Consider the following 18838-nt stretch of genomic DNA (forward strand, 5'->3'; position numbering starts at 1 on the left):
CCTCAGGTGGAGAAACGGAGCCCCAAGAAGGGCCTAGACTTGTCTGAAGTCCGGGATCACATCAGCAGGGCCAGTATAGAAAAAGTCACCATTCCTGGCTCTGGTCTCCTGTTCCTGCAGTATGCTGTTGATCACAGCTGTTTATTCTGGGAGTGGCACTAGTCACATCTTAGGCCACAGGCAGCAGGCCCCTCTGAGCCTTCCTCACTAGAACTAGGGTACGAATCGGAAATGTCCCTACACGTTATGCTTTGAACACATTTTGCCACTGGTAACACTGTATAGAAGGCTGTGGATTCTCAGACAGTAGGGGTTTGTTTGTTGAAGTGAGTTTCTTGGCGTGGGCTTTTGAAGACTGGACAGAACGCTTGGTTCAGACCTCACAATCTGTTCTCTGGTCCATGGTGACATGAACAACTTCCTCCATCAACCACCTCCCGCCCCCACTGTGAGCCAAGTTTGTTGCCAGGACGTCCCAGCCGTGATGCACAGAAACCCTCTGACACAGTGAGCCAATGAAATCTGTCCTTCCATAGACTGCTCTGGTAGGCATTATCACAATGTGGCAAAAATAAGAAAAGCATCCACCGGGCAGTGGTGGCACATGCCTTTAATCCCAGTAATTGGGAGGCAGAGGCAGGCGGATTTCTGAGTTCGAGGCCAGCCTGGTCTACAGAGTGAGTTCCAGGACAGCTAGGACTATACAGAGAAACACTGTCTCAAAAAGAAAAAGAAAAGAGAAGAGGAGAGGAGAGGAGAGGAGAGGAGAGGAGAGAAAAGAAAAGAAAAGAAAAAAGAAAAGAAAAGAAAAGAAAAGAAAAGAAAAGAAAAGAAAAGAAAAGAAAAGAAAAGAGAAAAGCACCCAGACCCGGCCAGTGCCCAGATGGCTGTTTCTGTTGAAAGTCTCCCTATCAAAGCTTTCTCAGCTTCTCTTCCAGAATGAAACACTAATTCTTCCCAGGCCACTTTCCTTCTCCTCATCCTGAGCAACCATGTACAACTTGAGCACCTCACATTCTTATGTCTGGGGCCAGGTTTGCTAACAGAGTAAGGCCTAAAGGTACAGGCAAAAGAGATGTAGTGTCTACTACATATGAAGTACCACACACCAGCGTCTCAGAGCTATCATTTGGTTTAATTAGTGTGATTCCCCTAGGAGGGTCTCTCCTACTTCCCAGCCAATCTAGCCCCAGGCCTTCCTGTACCACTCTTGGGGGTTAGGAGCCCTTCCCCACCCCAAGTCATGGATGCAGAGGTATTGATACCCAGCCCTCCCCAGTCACAGTCTCCTGCTCGTAACAGGCCAGCTAGTCCTAGGTCTACTGTGCTGTGGGATCGACCACCTTCCCCATGAAGAGGATATTCTCAGAGCTGGTGGAATATATCACCACCATGAACGGCCGGTTGAATGTAAGGTAACGTTTCTTGTGCCAAGCAGAATAAAAGATGACAGAGGAACCAGTGGCCGCTGCAGCCTCTGTGCCAACTTCATTCACATCCAGGGCAGCCTTGTGGAAAACCTGAGAGAGAAATCACAGGTGTCACAGCCTCTTCAAATGTACAGTGGTGATAGTTGCCACTCCTGAGCCCCTTGGTATATCTATGTATTAGTGTTATCGCCTAGGAGGTCAGTTGCATTATGACCGCCTTAGGGATAAGAACAATTAAATCGAAGACCAGGCTATATCCCACGGTAGGGGACAAGAGACAGATTTTCATATTCCTCTCTTAGGGCGTATATACCATTGATGTGTCCACTCTCCACAGTTAATCTTCAGTTCTCCATAAAAGCGCAGACATACAGGCCTCAACTCCTCCTTCTGCTGCTCCTATAATGCATCCTTCACTCTCCATGGCTATGGCCCTACTCAGGTACCAGACTCCTTGCCCAACACAGAGGCATCTGAGGGCATGGGCTGGTCGTGGCCACATAATCTCAACACTGAGACTATGTCCAGTGACTAGCAGGCTGGTGTGTGGTTGCTGATACCAGTGTGAGACTGAGCATATGCTCGCAGAGACCATGATAGCTGGGAGGACATCTACTGCCCACCTCCTTCCCAGGGCCAGAAATCCCCCACAGAGGTCTATTGGGTCAATGAGCTTTTATTACTTACCTTGGATAATTGCAGTTTCTCCTTTTTGGTGATATTTGAGAAGTCAGCGAGTGGGGTAAACAGGTCCTGAAAGCCCAAATCGGGCAAAATCTCATCCAATGCATAGGAATTTGAAATGGAGAATTTGGGGAACTGCAACGTGAGCTTTCTGTAAAAGAACCTGAAGAAGCACAGAGAGAAGGCCTGTTAGATGTGTGTGTGTGTGTGTATGTGTACACATGCAAAAGTACAGGTTGTATGTGTGCATATGTGTGGCAGTCACGGAGCAGACCTCAGGTTACTGGGACAGGGTCTCTGGCTGCCGTGGAACTTGCCCAGTGAGTTAGACTGGCTGGCCTGCAGACCCCAGGACTCCTCCTGTCTCTTGGGACTACAGGCACCTACCACTACACCTGGATCTTTAAAAATGTGAGACCTATAATTCAAACCTCGTGGCTCTTGTTTTTACAAAGCAAGTGCTCTATGGTCTGAGGCAGTTCAAGACATTAGACTCTCGGAGAAACTGGATGCTGGTTGGTCTGAGCTTTCCTGAGAAGAAAGTGACTTCCTTTACTTCACTTCAGTGTAGCTTCCAGAAGCACATGTGGGTCAGGCAGCACCTCAGCTTGGTGCCAAAAGTAGATATAGGCCCCAGATGTCTGCTTAGCTATCTGGGGGAATTACTTCCTATTGAAATATGATTACTCCATTTCACTCCATTCTTCTCCGTTCTCTAACTCCTACACTCAGTGTCTCTTGTACATCTATGATTTTAGGGCTGGCCACTTGGTATTGTAGCAGTTAAGGGGCTCGGAGGAGGAGGACGAGGAGGAGGACTGAATCTTTGAGGATCCCTTAGCTGCCTGTAGTCTACCTGGGGAAATTACTGCTCTTGGATGCTCTTTTTCCACAGAGGCTGGGGGTGGGGGGATGGGGAGGCAAGCAGATATCCTGGGAGACAGGTGTCAGGCCCTCCATGTGGCAGGCCGGCTTTGCCTCCTGTGAGGCCCCATGGATTGCAGCTGCTCCAGACTGGCGGTTTACGGCTTGATTCCCTGTCTCCGCTCATGTGACGTCCTGCCTGAGTGAGGCTCCTGGCTGGTCTTTTTCTTCTTTATGATTGGAAACATTTCTCTTCAGAGCTTGAAGCAGCTGGGGACGCCAGCTGATTTGGGCATTCCTCAGAAGGAAATGATGACCTTTATTTCACCTGAGTTTTGACTACCAGAAGCAACTATGTCAGCGTGCCAGGTGAACTTGTCCTGGGAGTCCAGGTCTGGCAAAATCTGAATTTGAAATTGAGAATTTAGGGAACCACAACAAAACATTTCTGGAAAAGTAATTGAAGGGGCACAGGAGTGTGGGGGGCACACTCTGTCTATCTCTGTCTCTATATGTCTCTCTCTCTCTCTCTCTCTCTCTCTCTCTCTCTCTCTCTCTCTCTCTGTGTGTGTGTGTGTGTGTGTGTGTGTGTGTGTTATAGGGAATTGGATGGGTGAACAGAATTTTCTTAACCATTTTACATCAGCTCAGACAGTCATTTGGCTGTCTTCTTTAGACAGTATTCTCCATATTCCCTGTTCAAGGGCAGAGGCAAAGCGGCTCTACCCAAGGCCTGTGCAACAAGGGAACCTAAGACTCCTAACTCTACAGTGGTCCTCTCTGATGAGAGTGGGGCCTTGTACTAACCACCATGGACTAACTGCTGTCCAAGAAGACACATGGACTTCTCAGAGCCATGGTTGGCACCTTCACAGAGTAGTGGTCACTCTAATTTCTGTCCACTGGGTTGCATGGAAAGGGTCTGCTTGCAAGTGGCACCGTGATTGAACACCATGAGACATCCTGATTACCTATTCTGAAGCAAGTGATTCCACCTCATTAGCATGCCTGGGGACAGCACCTGCTCCACCTCATTCATCTTGCCCCGGTTAGGAAGGATGAAGAATGCCACCACCTCGTCTCCCCTGTAATCCATCCGCAGCACCGTGCAGGGTACACGTCTGTCCTCAAGGTACCAGTGTTCCTGCTCATCTTGCAGCATCATGGGTACCTTCACAACTGTGTTCTCATCTACATAGAAGTCACGGGTAGAGACTCTAGAAAAGTGGAAGGGTTTCTTCCAAAGGCCTGAGGGAACAAGGAAGAGAGAGAAGCCAAATCTTTCTACAAGGAATGCAACCTGAAGCCCAGAGCCATGGTATAGCCTCTAAGACCTTCATTGTCACTGGGCCCCGCTCAAGTCCTCTGGGAGGAATGGTTGATCTCCTTTGGCAGCTTGATTCAGTTGGGATGCATCTAGGACAGAGGTTCTCAACCCATGGGTCATGATCCATTTGGCAAACCTCTATCTCCAAAAACATTATGATTCATAGCAGTAGTAAAATTATAGTTATGAAGTAACAACAGAAATAATTGTATGTTTGGGATCACCATGACATGAGGAACTGTGTTAAAGGGTCACAGCATTAGAAAGGTTGAGAACCACTACTCTAGGGTAGTAGCATACCACTGGGGATGTCTGTTAGGGCCTTTCTAAAGCAATTGCATCTTGAGAGCTCTTCCTTAATGAATGGTTTAGCCATTGGTGGATTCAAAACCTGTTATACTACAGGGCCTGTTGTGGAGGAACAGAGAGGAAAGACTGGGGGCATGTCCTCAGGGGCTATGTCTTGCTCCAGTCCCCTTTTGCTGCTATTCTGCTCTGCTTTCTGCCTGCTGTGACAGGAGGCTGCTCTGTCGTGCTCTTTCTCTGTCATGATGCTCTGAGACCATGATCCATAAAAGCCCTTCCTCCACTGAAGCTGTTTATGACAAGCATTCAATTCCAGCAACAAGAAGTTGAGAGGCAGAGAGGAGGAAGCTTGGACCCTCAGAAACCTCTCCATTTGTCCATCGACATATCTGTTTGTGCACCATGGGACTTGGCTCACTTTCAAATCTCAGTGTACAAACAGCATCCACGATCAGGACAGAGAAAAAGGCAGAGTGGATGTCCCTTCTGTCATCCAGAGAGAAGGATTTTGGGTTCATGCTCCAAACTCAGGGACAGAAAGACATGGAGAGATTATAAAAAAAAGAAAGTTTTTATAACAGACTCTGCTTTCTCAGTGACTTGGAGGCAATCTCACTAAGCAGAACTGGAGAGGGGGAGGAGGGCTGAGAGGGAAGAGGGGAGTTGAGGAGGAAGTTGCTAGCCCTTGCTCTAGAGTGTGAAGCACTACGTGAGGGGATGTGGGCTTGGGCAGTGACCATAGACTCGTGTTCGTTCACATGCATGGACATCAGGAGAGACCGTGTCCACTTGGGTCATTACTTTCAACCACACCCAGCTTCAGGAACAGAGGTGAATTAACTAGGCTTCTGGGTTTCTGTCAGCATACAGCTTTGCCAGGTCATTTTTCTGAGAAGAGCAAGGAGCTAGGTTATAGGTGTTTGCAAACAGATAGTTGTAACTGCCACTGAAATCTAAACCATGGGAAGGAGAGAAGTGAGTGCATAGACAGTGAGGCAGTGGTGGGTGGGGAAGATGGATTGAGATCCCCATGGCAGTGCATTGGAGGTGCTAGAGCATGGGGTTCTCATCCTTGGGGTGCGAACACCTCAGGGTCACATATACGCTGCATAGCCAATATTTACAGCCCAATTCATAACAGTAGCAACATGACAGTTATAAAGCAGCAACAAAATAATTTTATGGTTGCGGGGTCACCACAACATGAAGGACTGTGCTAAAGGGTCGCAGCATTAGGAAGATCGAGGACCACTTGGCTACAGAGATGGCTCTGCCGTTAAGAACACCTGTTGCTTTTCCAGAGGATTGACATATGATTTTCAACACCCACTCGGTGGCCCACAATGAGGTATAACTCCAGCTCCAGGTGACCTGATGCCTCTGGCTGTGGCTAGCACCTGTGCTTACACACATGCCCACAAAGTCCATACCCACACATACAACTAAACAAACAAACAACATACGAAAAGTGAATCTTTAAAAGAAAGTTGGTTTTGAGTGCATGTCACATGAGATGTGTAGGTGTGGTCGTTTGCCAGGATTATTGTCTGGGAATGTTTTCCTTTGGCTCTCTATGGACTCTGAGTCAGAGCTGGTTACAAGCTGAGATTTGGGGTTGCTGAGATGACTTATGGAGCAGAAGCACTGCCACCAAGCTTCATGACTTGAGTTTGTTTGATCCTCAGGACACATATGATGGAGAGAGCCAACTCCTATAAGATGTCCTCTGTCCTCCCTGCGCGTGCCATGGCATGGGCTCCTCTCCTCTACAATAAACATTAAAAACTGAGTCTGAAAAGTGGGATGAACTCCATTGGGCTCTGGAGATCTTCCCAAGGAGGAGGGGCCATAAAAAATTCTAGAAGTACCTGGGTCCTCATCTAGTCTACCTCTCAGCAGGAATGTACGCTCAGCAGTGGGTGGGCTAGCACCTTGTTGGCTCACCTCGGAAGAAGATATAATTCACCAGCACCATTCTTACGTTCGGGCTCAAGTCATTGACCAAGTTTTTGATCTTCCCCTGAGTTTTCTCCTTGACATAGTTGTTGATGAGCTGGGTCGCAGCCTTCTTGTCTATGAAGTTAGCATATAAGACTTTGCTGTTATAGGAAGTTTCGGTGGCATTGGCGAACTCAGGGAGGAGTTGCAGGTCCTGGCTCAGGATCAGCGCATTGCCTACAGAGATGTGCAGATCAGTGAATGGGCGAGCTATCATGTGCTGCACAGACCTGAACCCCTCATGGATTTCCAGCGGTGATAGCTTCGTGAGGTTGAAGCCCAGGCCTTCGAGGATCTGAGTCTGGGTGTTTCCGACAGCCCCCAAGGACAGCATGGCCAAGGAGACAGAGATGCTAAGTGGGGAGAAGAAAATGTTCTGCTCAGCGTTTTGGGATGCTATCAGGTGGTAGAGACGGAAGGCAAAGTCGGCATTGTCGGAGGCAATCTGGTAGCTGGAGATGTTCCACTGTGAGACTTCTTTATAGGTTTGGTTGGGTGTGTTGTCAGGCTCTTGACTTGGCTGACTGTGAGAGAGTCCCAAGAATCCAGCCAGGAGAAGCAACAGACAGCGGGTGTGGTACATGCTGAATCTCTCAGATCTGCAGAGAAAAGGACACCCCCACAACCCCAAGGACATTCAAGCAGTATATAGGAGCCCTGCTGAGCTGGCCATGCCAGAATCACAGGCATGGCCCCAGGGGTGCAGAGATCCAATCACTAGGTAGGGGTAACACCTGTGCTTGTGGGAGGACGGCTAATACCCACTTAAATTGCTGTGCTTGCTTCCTTATTTCAAATGAGCATCTCCTAAGAAACCCTATCAAGGGACTGGGTTAAGCCAATCAGAGCTGCCCATTCTCTCTTCTACAGACCTAGGATAAACCAAGCATTAGAGTTAAGTTCTGTACCCAAAGATTTTTCTGAGAGGTGTCTTCAAACACACAACATATGGTCCCTTCTTCATGTCACAACAAGTCTTTCCAATAATGAGATGCTTAAATGTCTCCAGTGTATTTGGGGATTAGTCCACCATTCTTACAATTGGCTAATGAAGACCCTCTGCTCTCCTTTCTCTAGGCCATGCTTAGTGGCTTTTCTTGCAGGATAGAGGTGTGGCCTCAGTTCTATCAGTTGGAGGCAAATGAATGCCAGTCCCCTCCACACGGGTGATGACGGTGTTACTTGGTGATATAGCTGTAGATGCATGAAGCGCACCTTGACACCCCATCTTATTTCACTTGCCATCTCTGTGTGTGTGCCTGTATTTCATGGCCACTTGAGAGAGAAAGAACTGGAGGCTCCAAACCTGACTTGTAAAAGTCACCAACTAGCAAACATCCATCGAGAATCAAGGGCTCTTCCTCTCAGCAATGCCTTTATCATAGCTGTCCAGGGACAGGACAATGACAGGACAGGACAGGACAAGGAAGATATGAGCACCACCTTGGCCATTCTCCCTGGCTGTCCCATCTAAACTCCAACCTCCTTCTCTTTCCTGGAATTCTCTCCCAGGTGGTGCAAGGAAGAGCTGGTTTTTCCATCATTGCCCCATCCAGAAGAGGAAAGCTGTGACAATGAATGAATGACTTCGCCTACCATTACAATAGTGACACCAATTTCCTTCTCACAATGGACTTGACCTGCCCAAGAAAGGCTGCTCAATTTTCTACCCTGAATCTACCCTTGCCCCATCTAATGGTCCTACCACTGTTAGGTTCTTTGTGACCACCCTGTGACCATCTCTCCGGCCATCTTTGCCCCCAACTTCCCATGTCATATCCCGAGAGTTTCTCTTTGGACCACTCCTTCCATGCACCCCTCTACACACAAGGATTCTTGCTCTTGTCTTCATGTCTCTCCCTCAGACCAGGGGTGAAAAACATCCGACAAAGGACCAGACGATGTCATCCATCCCTTGCTTCACAAGCCACTCTTTGCCATGAGTAACTCTGCCCTGGACAAGGCCAGCATTTCTAATAAAACTCTATGCATGGGCCCTGCAGGCTAAATAACTTTAGAGTGTCACAAAACATTGTCTATTTTTTTCTTCTCTTGTACTAGGAAATGATTTCTAGGCCTTGTGCATCCTATGCAAATGCTGCAGAGTTTTTATCTCTACCATCCCCAGCCATTTTCTTCACTTAAAAAAATTATATTTTTATGTATGTCTGTGTGTGCGCATGAGTGTGCACCTACATGAGCTTATGTGCACTTGAGGCAAAGTGTGTTTGTTGTGTGACCCAGAACTAGATTTACAGGTGGGCTACTTGGTGTGGGTGCTAGGAAAAGAACCTAGGTCTTCTGCAAGAGCAGTTAGTGTTCTTAGCTACGGAGCCATCTCTCTGGCCCTTTTACTCTTGTCTTTAATGGTACATTTGTTAGCACAGTGTGAGAACATAGGGTGATAGATTTAATAAAAGACCCAGATGACTTCCCACTTGTTTTGAGATACCATCTAACTCAATTGTCTAGGGAACTAACTCTAGCATTGAAGATGGCTTCCTGTCAATCTGCATAGCAGGGATGATAGTCTTAGATCACCGCATTTGGTGACATGGTTCAACGACTTATAATTCATGCATGTATACTTAACTTCTATTCTCAAATGATAACCTCTGTGCTGGTATTCTATATCTTGTATTCTTCATTTGGAGAGTGGGCCACATTTGACACCTGAACATCCTTTGCTGACTTTGGACACTATCACAACAGTAGCTCTGCCCAGTTTTACTTTGTGGGAGAGAGGATTTAGTAACACACCTGGCTTCCCAGACTCTTCTGTCCCTAAATATCTTCTGAAACCCAACCCCAATAGCACACACTTTTCTGTGGCTTTAAGTGAATTACCCAGAACACCCCCCTCCCAACCTCCAGCCTCCGGCATGTCAACCACACCCACCTGGAGCATTGAAAGATTTGGATTGGGCAAACGCTGCCCTGAGCTAGCTGTGTGGAAGCTTGAGGGGCTTGATTCAGTGTCCTGTCAGGGGAGCAAGGACATTGAGCACAGATACACCACTGTTACAATCTAGGCATTTCTACCATGTAGGGAGGGTGACCAGATGTCCAGTTGGCCCCAGACTCCCCTCTATGTTTAGCTCTAAAGTTCAGTGACCTAGGAGGAGCTTTTGGTCTTGGGCTAATCAGGATGGTGAGTCACCCTCTTTTGACATTGTACCCCGCTTTCCCTGGGTTACTCACAGAACAGTTCCTCCTGGAGTTGGAGTGGCCCTGGTGGCTACCGGAGCTGCAGAGAACCTTGTGGAGCTCAGGAAAATAGAGCCCTCGGACGCCCCACTCCAGATCAACTAATGATTAACGAACAGAACCATGGGTATGAGAAAGATCCCCCCCGGAAGTGAGCCTGCCTCCCCCCCCCCAGGACAACACTCGTCTACCCTCCGAGGGGAATCTGGGATGGTTTGTTTGCTTCTTTGTGTTTGCACACTGTGTGGAGGTTTTCCTAAGAAAGACCTTGAGAGGATCTGGTCTCCAGCTGGCCTCCCATGTGCTCTGTGAACAGAAACCTTGTCTGGGCTTCAGCTGGGACTCCCACCTCAAAGGATCATGGTAGACCAAAGGCATAGCTGCCTTTGCTCGCCAAGTGAGAATACTTTCCAAGAGTCAGTGCAAGGGCTAGAGGGCAACTAGAAAGCTAGTTCTCATAAGCCAGATGCCATCGAATGAGCTTGAGAGCCTGCCCTCTAGGTTCCAGCCCCAAACTCTGTGATTCCTGAGGCTAGAACTCCCGAGATGTCTCCTGTGGGATCCTGAAGCCAGTACCTCTAGCACACGGGTGGAGTCGGGTGGAACCGGCCTCCTGGTCCAGGAACTCAAATCTTTAACTCTAGAATTAGACTTCTCTTCAGGAGTTGGCAAGCGCCTGCAGGAAGCAGACATTCCAAGGATGCATTTGCTCAGGCCATTCAGGGGGAAGAGCCCTGGAGAAAGACCACCCTCCGTGTTTCAGAATGACTTTGGCCATTCAGACTTTGTCTTACACTTTCCTAGTGTGCTTCTGGGCACAGGGTTTTGTGATGGAAATGGAAGACAAGCATCAAGTCTCAGGACAGGGATGGGACCCCGAGATGAGGTGTAGAGTGAGGGGGGAGGGTAGGGCAAGCACAGCACTGGGCCAGCAGCTGGGGTCCAGCATGTGAACACCACGACAAGGTGACAACTGTCCCACTGATGTTCGTCCCATTGCTCAAGCCTTTCCATGAAAGGAGAGTGTTTCTTCTCTTAGCAGACATGAGGAGATACAAAAACCAAAACAGTTGTCAACTCAGATGCCAGGCAGGCCAGATGCCAGAGAGGCCTACCCCTTTCCCCGAGATTAGAGCTATGTTTTTCCTGGCACTTGTCTCTCTCTTTCAGGACACACAGCGTGTCCCCACTGTTAGCACATACTGGCTGCCCTTTGGTCCCTGGCATCTGCCTCTGGTGTGCTAGGACAGAGGTCAGGTTTGTATTCAGACAGTCTCCGCCGCCTTTTGAGATTTACTGTATCCCACTCTCCCGATCTTGGTCCTCAGTTGTAATTTAGGCACGTTTAGCTCATTGATAAGTTGTCATGAGAACATGGGGTGTTCTGGTACCCATAGATTCCTGGAGTGTCATTCCCCCTTAGTCCCAGCAGTGAGGAAGAGTCAGGGCAGAAACCTGGGCTCCCCACTGGTTATTACTGTAATTGGGCTTCCTCATATCTAAAGGATGAGTAATAATTCTCTCCCACCCCCCCCCCAGAGTCTCACAGGATTGCCATGAGGGCTTAGGAAACCCACATTCTTCAAGTGCTTCAAATGGAGCCTAGCAGGACGTCCTTAAGTGCCCAGTGAGTGCAAGTCACGCCGCCGTCCGTTTACTCACGGCAGGTTACATTTTCTTACCCCCAGGTGTGGAAAGGCAGATGCTGCCGCACCTGTGAGCTGCTCTGCATGAGACAGGTCCCACACAGTCCAATATCACACCCAGACAAGTGACGTCCCCACTGTCAGTGAAGGAGGTAGTGGAACCCAAAGGAGCTGCATGGAGCCCGATGCGTAAACATTGGCTATGGGCTGATGCCTATGCCTGGTGCTTCCTGAGGCATTGACCTGCTGTGCTGAGCAGGCAAAGACTCCATCCCATCATGGACTTGCATTCTCTTCAGGGTAGGCAGTAAACAATCAAACGCTTCAGGAAGGAGATAAGGTGACTAGAGATGGGGTCAGCAAAGTCTACCGAGAGGGTGTGACATTTGAGGTAAGACCTGCTTAAAGGACAAGTTCAAGCCATGCTCCATGCTGGTGGAAGGGCACAGCAGGGGCTATGGACAGTCAGTGGCTAAAGCAGCTGGGCCAGAGGAAAGCCAGAGACATGAGAGTAGACACAGCAGCATTTCACTAGAAGCCATGGCTCCTGTTGCCATGGAGACACTTTTGGCAAAGAACACCATAGTCCCTCTTCTTCACACTGTAGCACTGTGGGAACACCAGAGGGAGACAAGCCAGGCAGGGAGAGGAGAAAGCAGGTTACCAGCCTCCCATGGGTGTGTGAGTGGGAAGGCAGGGAACGGATAAGCTAGCCATTCCATGTCAGCTGGAATGACGGGTGTCACTCCACAGGTGGCAAGGTCAGATGTGCCTGACGGTACTTTGATCACTTTAGGTTTAAAAGGCAAGCAGGCAGCAGAAGGAATGGCAGTGTGGCTCACACGGCAGGTCCTATGAGCAGTGGCAGGAACTGCAAAGTTCTTTCTGGAAGGCACTAAGTTCTTTTAGCTATGTAGGGTCAAACCAGCCTAGCACAAGGAGTCCTGGCAGTCCCGACAGCAGCCTTCCCTCGCAAGATGACTCGGAAGGGTATTGAGCAGAAAGGGAGAAGGATCCTGGAAGTGGAAAGGTGGATGCTCCACAGTCTCCAGGCCTGAGAGCCTGGCTCAGATGACTCACGGGAAAGTATCAGGAGGCTTGGGTTTCAAATGCACATTTGCCCTCTCTCTCTCTCTCTCTCTCTCTCTCCTCTCTCTCAGAGTGTGTGTATGTGTGTGTGTATGTCTGTCTCTGTTTGTCTCTGTCTCTCTGTCTCTTTCTGTGGCTCTGCCTCTCTTTCTGTCTCCCCCTCTTTCTCTCTCCCCCTCCCCATAAAAGCATCTTTTGACAACTGGAAAGAGACCCTGAGATCCGGCCTGTTGTCACGGCATTCTCTCCTAGAAGGAGACAACAGGAGGGTCCTTGGAGCTTAGCCTGAGATTCCGGCCACTCTCTCTGGCACTTCTGGCCAGATGTAAGCTTCTGCTTGTCCTGCAGATGGCTTCCTGGTGTCCAGCAGCAATAGAACACATAGCCACAGATGCCAGCACTCCATGCACACAGCCTTGGGGAAGCTCTCATTCATGCCTGTAGCTGCCTGCCATCTCCTGAGAGACAGAGTCCCCTCAAGACCACTTCAGGTTGTCACAATCAGGCAATTCGCAGAAGCTCGTGGAAAACCTTATTGTCAGCTCCCTGAGGCCATGTTCCCGTGATGCAAAGTGGATAGGGAGGTGTGAATGCCGTACCACAGGACTGGACAGAAAAACCTTTTGGCTGGCCTCTTCTTTTTATTGTCTGTTTGTTTAGAAACTACAAGCTCACCTGACAGATGCCATGCCAATCAATGGTTCACGCAACAGCTTACCCAGACAAACAACAATGTTCCCATTGTCAGAGATGGAGGAAAAGGAATGGGACCAGGTGGGGCCAGATACTTAAAGATCAGTTATCAACAGTCACCTCTGCACTGCAGGGACTGCTGACCCTGTAGACTGAGCTGGCAAAGGCTTCTTTCCTATCATGGAAACTACATGCTTCTGACCACCCTAGATGTGATTCTGTTCCTCCTTGAGGGAATGGGCAATATTCCATTGTAGTGTACCCAATCCAGAAGCAATAGCCATTCTTCAAGGAACTCAGAAACTTAGATTTAAAAAAAAAAATCCATTCCATATTCTAATCATGGTCCCTTAATGTCAATGGCTTAACCACTATACATGCCAGACATTTCGAGGCCAGTGGGGTCAGGGAGGGGCGATTGACTAAGAGAACATCAAGTTCTTCTCTCTTATGTATGTACTCAGGGTTAGTGAATGAACAAATGAAACCATAGCAGATCGAAGTAATTATTTAAACAGGGGAGAATTGGTGGACTCACCCTATGCAAATTCAAGATTCACTCGGGAATGTCAAACGGTCACACCAGGAACCACACCGGGAGGGCAGAGTATACAGAGGATCTCTTTATAAGCTACGAGGTACAGCCTTGCCTTGCCTCTGAGCCTTGGTCCCAGAAACCCTGGTCAAAAGTTCATTCTCACTCCTTATGAGGGAAATGGATGTCATGTCCCTGAGCCTCAACCTCCCCCCCTTTACTGTGTGTAAGGAAGCCTACAGCTCCCTAAGCAGGACCACATCAGCCCCCACACATCAGGAGGTATGGTCTGGTTGGAATCGGTGTGGCCTGGTTGGAAGACTGTGTCTCATAGGCAGGCTTTGAGATCCTATGCTCAAGCCCAGCCCAGTGTGGAAGAATGTCCCCGTCTGGCTGCTTGCCTAAGGCAGTCTTTGAACCAAGATGTCAAACTCTCAGATCCTGCATTCTTTCCTGGCTTGACTCTTCTCCTGAATACACACAGGAACTTCATATTCTTATTTTCCTGTCCACCTGCAGGTCCATCCTCTGGATACCAATTTGCAGAAGAGGGATTGCAGATGACAGGCCTGAAAGCGGACAGTGGCCAGTAGATGGCAGCAGTGTGCTTCTGAGGTCTCCACAGAAGCCTATCTCTCTCCAGTGTCCTTTCTGATTTATTCTCAAAATTCCATGAAGCAGCTGGGGCCCCAGAGCCTCAAGTGGCAACTGAACTGACTTTTGTCCCCTGCCCTGAACTGACTTTGGTTCCCTGGGGACTTTTCTGGCTTCTACTACTGGGGAGAGATGTTACTGGCATCTCATAAGAAGACACCAGTGATGGTACTGAATGTTCTGGAATGCAGAAGATAGTTATCTCTTATGGAAAAAAAGATATCAGTTCAGATGTTGGCAAATCCCATAAAGTTAAGACAGCTGTGTTCATGGATGGGTAAACTGAGGCCACAAATAGGAGTTTTATCGGGCGCTCTTTCCTGTGAGCACATGGAGCGGCTGCAGGGCGGGTGTGAAGAAGCACCTTCTGACTTGTCTGCACACCCTACTGTAAGTGGGAAGCCTTGTTAGGGGTCCAGGCTTAGCCTTCTGCCACAGGCTGTGTTTTATCGCAGTCCTACTGTGTGTCCTGGGCTGAGGGGGAAGCAGGAATCTGTTCTGGATCGATGAAATAAAGCAGGGGAGATACAATGTGCCTCAGTGACTTGTTTCTCCACCCCCTCCACCCTTCATCCCACAGGAGACTCTGGGGTGCCAGGGTGCAACCTCTGTGGACTTGGGGATAGTCATACGCATAAAGATTCACAAGTATTCAGATGTAGCTCACAGGAGCCTAGAACGGTTGTATAACAGTCGTAAATATATCATGAAAGAACCTGGCCAAGAGCCTTTGCCTGGGAAGTCCTGGGCCCTAGAGGGGAACCTGCCCTACCATTGTTTTACTTAATGGTCATGTCATCAAACTTCCCTTCAGACATCATGCTTGTGGCCACAGATTAGTGCAGAGTGCAGTCTTCATCAAAGAATCTCCTTACTTCAGCAGGAAGCAGGTGATGAGGAAATGTAACTGAGGATGGTCATTGTCTTAGTCAGGGTTTCTATTCCTGCACAAACATCATGACCAAGAAGCAAGTTGGGGAGGAAAGGGTTTATTCAGCTTACACTTCTTCATTACTGTTCATCACAAAAGGAAGTCAGGACTGGAACTCAAGCAAGTTAGGAAGCAGGAGCTGATGGATGCAGAGGCCATGGAGGGATGTTCCTTACTGGCTTGCTTCCCCTGGCTTGCTCAGTCTGCTCTCTTATAGAACCCAAGACTACCAGCCCAGAGATGGCACCACCCACAAGGGGCCCTCCCCCCTGATCACTAATTGAGAAAATGCCTCACAGCTGGATCTCATGGAGACACTTCCCCCAACTGAAACTCCTTTCTCTGTGATAACTCCAGCCTGTATCAAGTTGTCACACAAAACCAGCCAGGACAGTCATCCTCAGTAACTGGGACATTCGCCGCCCCCTCCCAGGCTCAGGGAGCCCTGAGGAGAAGAATGTAAGACCCCGAGGATAGAGCGACAGGCAGCAAAAAGAAGTCTCCCTGACATGGCATAGCCAGCACGCTCATAATTCATGCGGCTGTCTGCACAAGACCTGTATAAGATCAGGTCCCTCAACAGCCCATCACGGATTAAGAGGCCATGAGGGATCATAAATTAACAGTTGTGAGGAGAGGGGGTATCATTTTCTTCAGTGATGTAGCCACTGATAAGTTGCCCTTGGTTCCAGCAAAGACCTCTCACCCTTGCCCAGCAGGAAGCTCTAATCAAGCCAAGCATAGTGGTATACCCCTTTGATCCCCACACTCCAGAAGCAGGGGATCTTTCAGTTTGAGGCCAGCAGCTTGGTCCACAGAGAAAGTTCCAGGACAGCCAGGGCTACACAGGGAAACCCTGTCTCAGAAAAAGAAAGAAAGGGAGGGGGAGGGAGGAAGGAAGGAAGAAACAAAGGAACAAAGACACAGAAAAAAGAAAGAAAGAAAGAAAGAAAGAAAGAAAGAAAGAAAGAAAGAAAGAAAGAAAGAAAGAAAGAAAGAAAGAAAGAAAGAAGGAAGGAAGGAAAGAAAGAAAAAGAAAGGAAGGAAGGAAGGAAGGAAGGAAGGAAGGAAGGAAGGAAGGAAGGAAGGAAGGAAGGAAGGAAGGAAGGAAGGAAGGAAGGAAGGAAAACTCTATTTAAACTCGGAAGGTCATCACACCACACAGAAGGCATGACAGTACAAATGAAGGCCTCACTGAGCAGAGATACATCCAGAGAGGGAAAACAATAAGGAAATGGGGTGAAAAGGATGACAGTTGACCGTGTGAATGTACGAGGCCATCACACAACTAAAAAGCCCCACATGTGTAGATGGCACTGCTAATCTGGAGGAATGCCCCCTGTTACACGGGGCGCTACTGCTAGTTCTATTAAAATTGTATTATGGCTCTCAAAGGCTAGACCCAGAACTTCCTCCTTAGAGACAAGGAGAAGGATGACAGGGACACTCTGCTGGCAGGTGCGACACCAGAGGAAGTGTGGGCTGTTTTCCACCACAAAGCCTTAGCTTTAGCACCCAGGGCAGAAAAGAGATGCCATAGACTACCATTTGGATAAAACAGACCCTGAGGGGGACAGTAGCGCATTTGTCTCCCCAGCTACAGTCTTGTGACTAGCTGTTTGGATGACAGCCTAGAGTTCTGGCTACTCTGGGCTTGACTAGTAATGCTTGCCACAGACACAAACTGAGAGTGGAAAATTCAGTTGCTTTTCGGATTCTGGAACAGAGGATCAGAATACTGGAAGAGAAAGATTGGAAGGTGGAACCCAGGTCAAGACACTTTGCAAGTTTCAGAAAACGACCACCTGTGTGACAGAAAGACCAGCTGGGAGAGCAGCTTCCTGATTTAAACTTCCGGTGCAACGTGTTACAGTGTAACAAGAAAGAACTGTGTGAAGGAGGTACTACTCCACTCCATCTGTGTGGTTTGAAGCGACAGGGCTCTATTCTGACTTGAGTCTCTGTCACTCCCGGCTTGGCTATATGCTAGCAACCTGTTCTGGGTTGGGGGTGCTCAGCTTTGATGAGAGAATGCCAATGTCCCCATACAGCGACAGGGATGCATTTTCTGAGGGAAGAGCTGTGTGTGTGTGTGTGTGTGTGTGTGTGTGTGTGTGTGTGTGTTTCCTAAAGAGGCACAGTCACTAGAGAACCAGACAGAACCACATCACGGTCCCTGATGAGACTGTCAGTCCTTACCTTGGGTGTGATTTTACCCTCCCTCTGAGAATGGAGGAAAATCCAGCAAGGGTATATTCGTTATTTTTCTGCTACCCTAATAACATACCATAACCAAGACAATTTACATAAGAAGGAACTTATGTTGGCTTAAGGTTCCAGTGGTGTAAGGGTTCATTATGGCGGGGAGGTGAGGCAGCAGCAACAGGAAATGAATAGATCATACCTTCAACCACAAGCTTGAAGCAGAGAGAGTGACCTGGAATTGGAGAGAAGCCTTTGATCTCTCTGCCCTCAGAGACAGACTTCCAGCATGGCTGCTTCATCAACCCCCCCCCCCACACACACACCAAACAGTGCCACCTACTGGACACCGAGTGTTCAGTGGCCAGCGACAATGAGAAACATTTCTCCATTCAGATCATCACGTCATCTATGAAGCAATGTAAATAGGACAATGGAAACTTTAATGAGGAAGTGGAAACTCTGAAACCCCGAAGGGCAATAGGGGTACAATGTGCTAACCAAAAAACTGTGGGCAAATGTTCTCATTCTAAAGCTCTTGACTGGCCTCCTGGGTAAGCCTCTGGCAGAGCAGTTCTGTACAGAATGAGTCACTGGAGAACGAAGCATGTCTCTCATCCCTGCCCGGTCCTGAAGGCTGGAGAGGCAGGTCTTGTTGTTTCTCTGAGGTCTTGAGGGCTGAAGCAATCTCCCTTCTTTTTCTCCTTCTTTCACCTCTCTGTTTCTCAAGTCTTCAGGCTTCGTCTTCTGAAGAGCCCTGTTGGATAAGCCCCAGCCTCAGTCCGGCAGGAGACACACTAGAGGAAGTGACATGTGTACCCTCTTATATAGAATCAGCTGGGCCCTAATTCTCTCTCTCTCTCTTTCTCTCTCTCTCTCTCTCTCTCTCTCTCTCTCTCTCACACACACACACACACACACACACACACACACACACACATTAGTGACTCATTCCCAAGCATCTAGTCCTACATCCCCTGAGCTTTGCCTGTCAGGATTCTGTGCCCTTAACTGACGCTTGGTGGTTCTCACAGCTTCATCTCCTTACACTTCCTGGTCTCCGCGGCACAGTTGCTACCCTACTGGACTCTTCTACTGCCTTCTCCCTGCTACTAGGTCAGTCCAGCACTAAAACTTCCCAGAAGCCCTTGCTCTTCATGAGCTACTCAGCCCACTCCAGTGGAGATGGATACTGCAAGATAAAATGTGTAGAGAAGCCTTTATTTGGGACCCAATGTGCAGTGGGTTAGTCATTAATAAAATGTACCGCCC

At 48.6% G+C, this 18838-nt stretch overlaps 1 protein-coding gene across 1 annotated transcript; it reads right to left on the reverse strand.

The window, feature by feature from the left end:
- Positions 1 to 1319: 1319 nt before the first annotated feature.
- Positions 1320 to 7192, reverse strand: Serpina4 (serpin family A member 4). Its single transcript, XM_052186667.1, has 4 exons — positions 6556 to 7192; positions 3950 to 4226; positions 2118 to 2277; positions 1320 to 1520 (listed from the first exon to the last, which is right to left on the reverse strand). The coding sequence occupies exons 1-4, from the start codon at positions 7190 to 7192 to the stop codon at positions 1320 to 1322; spliced, it is 1275 nt and encodes a 424-aa protein (XP_052042627.1).
- Positions 7193 to 18838: the final 11646 nt, after the last annotated feature.

This window comes from Apodemus sylvaticus, chromosome 6 (assembly GCF_947179515.1).
Source record: "Apodemus sylvaticus chromosome 6, mApoSyl1.1, whole genome shotgun sequence".
Taxonomy (NCBI): Eukaryota; Metazoa; Chordata; class Mammalia; order Rodentia; family Muridae; genus Apodemus; species Apodemus sylvaticus.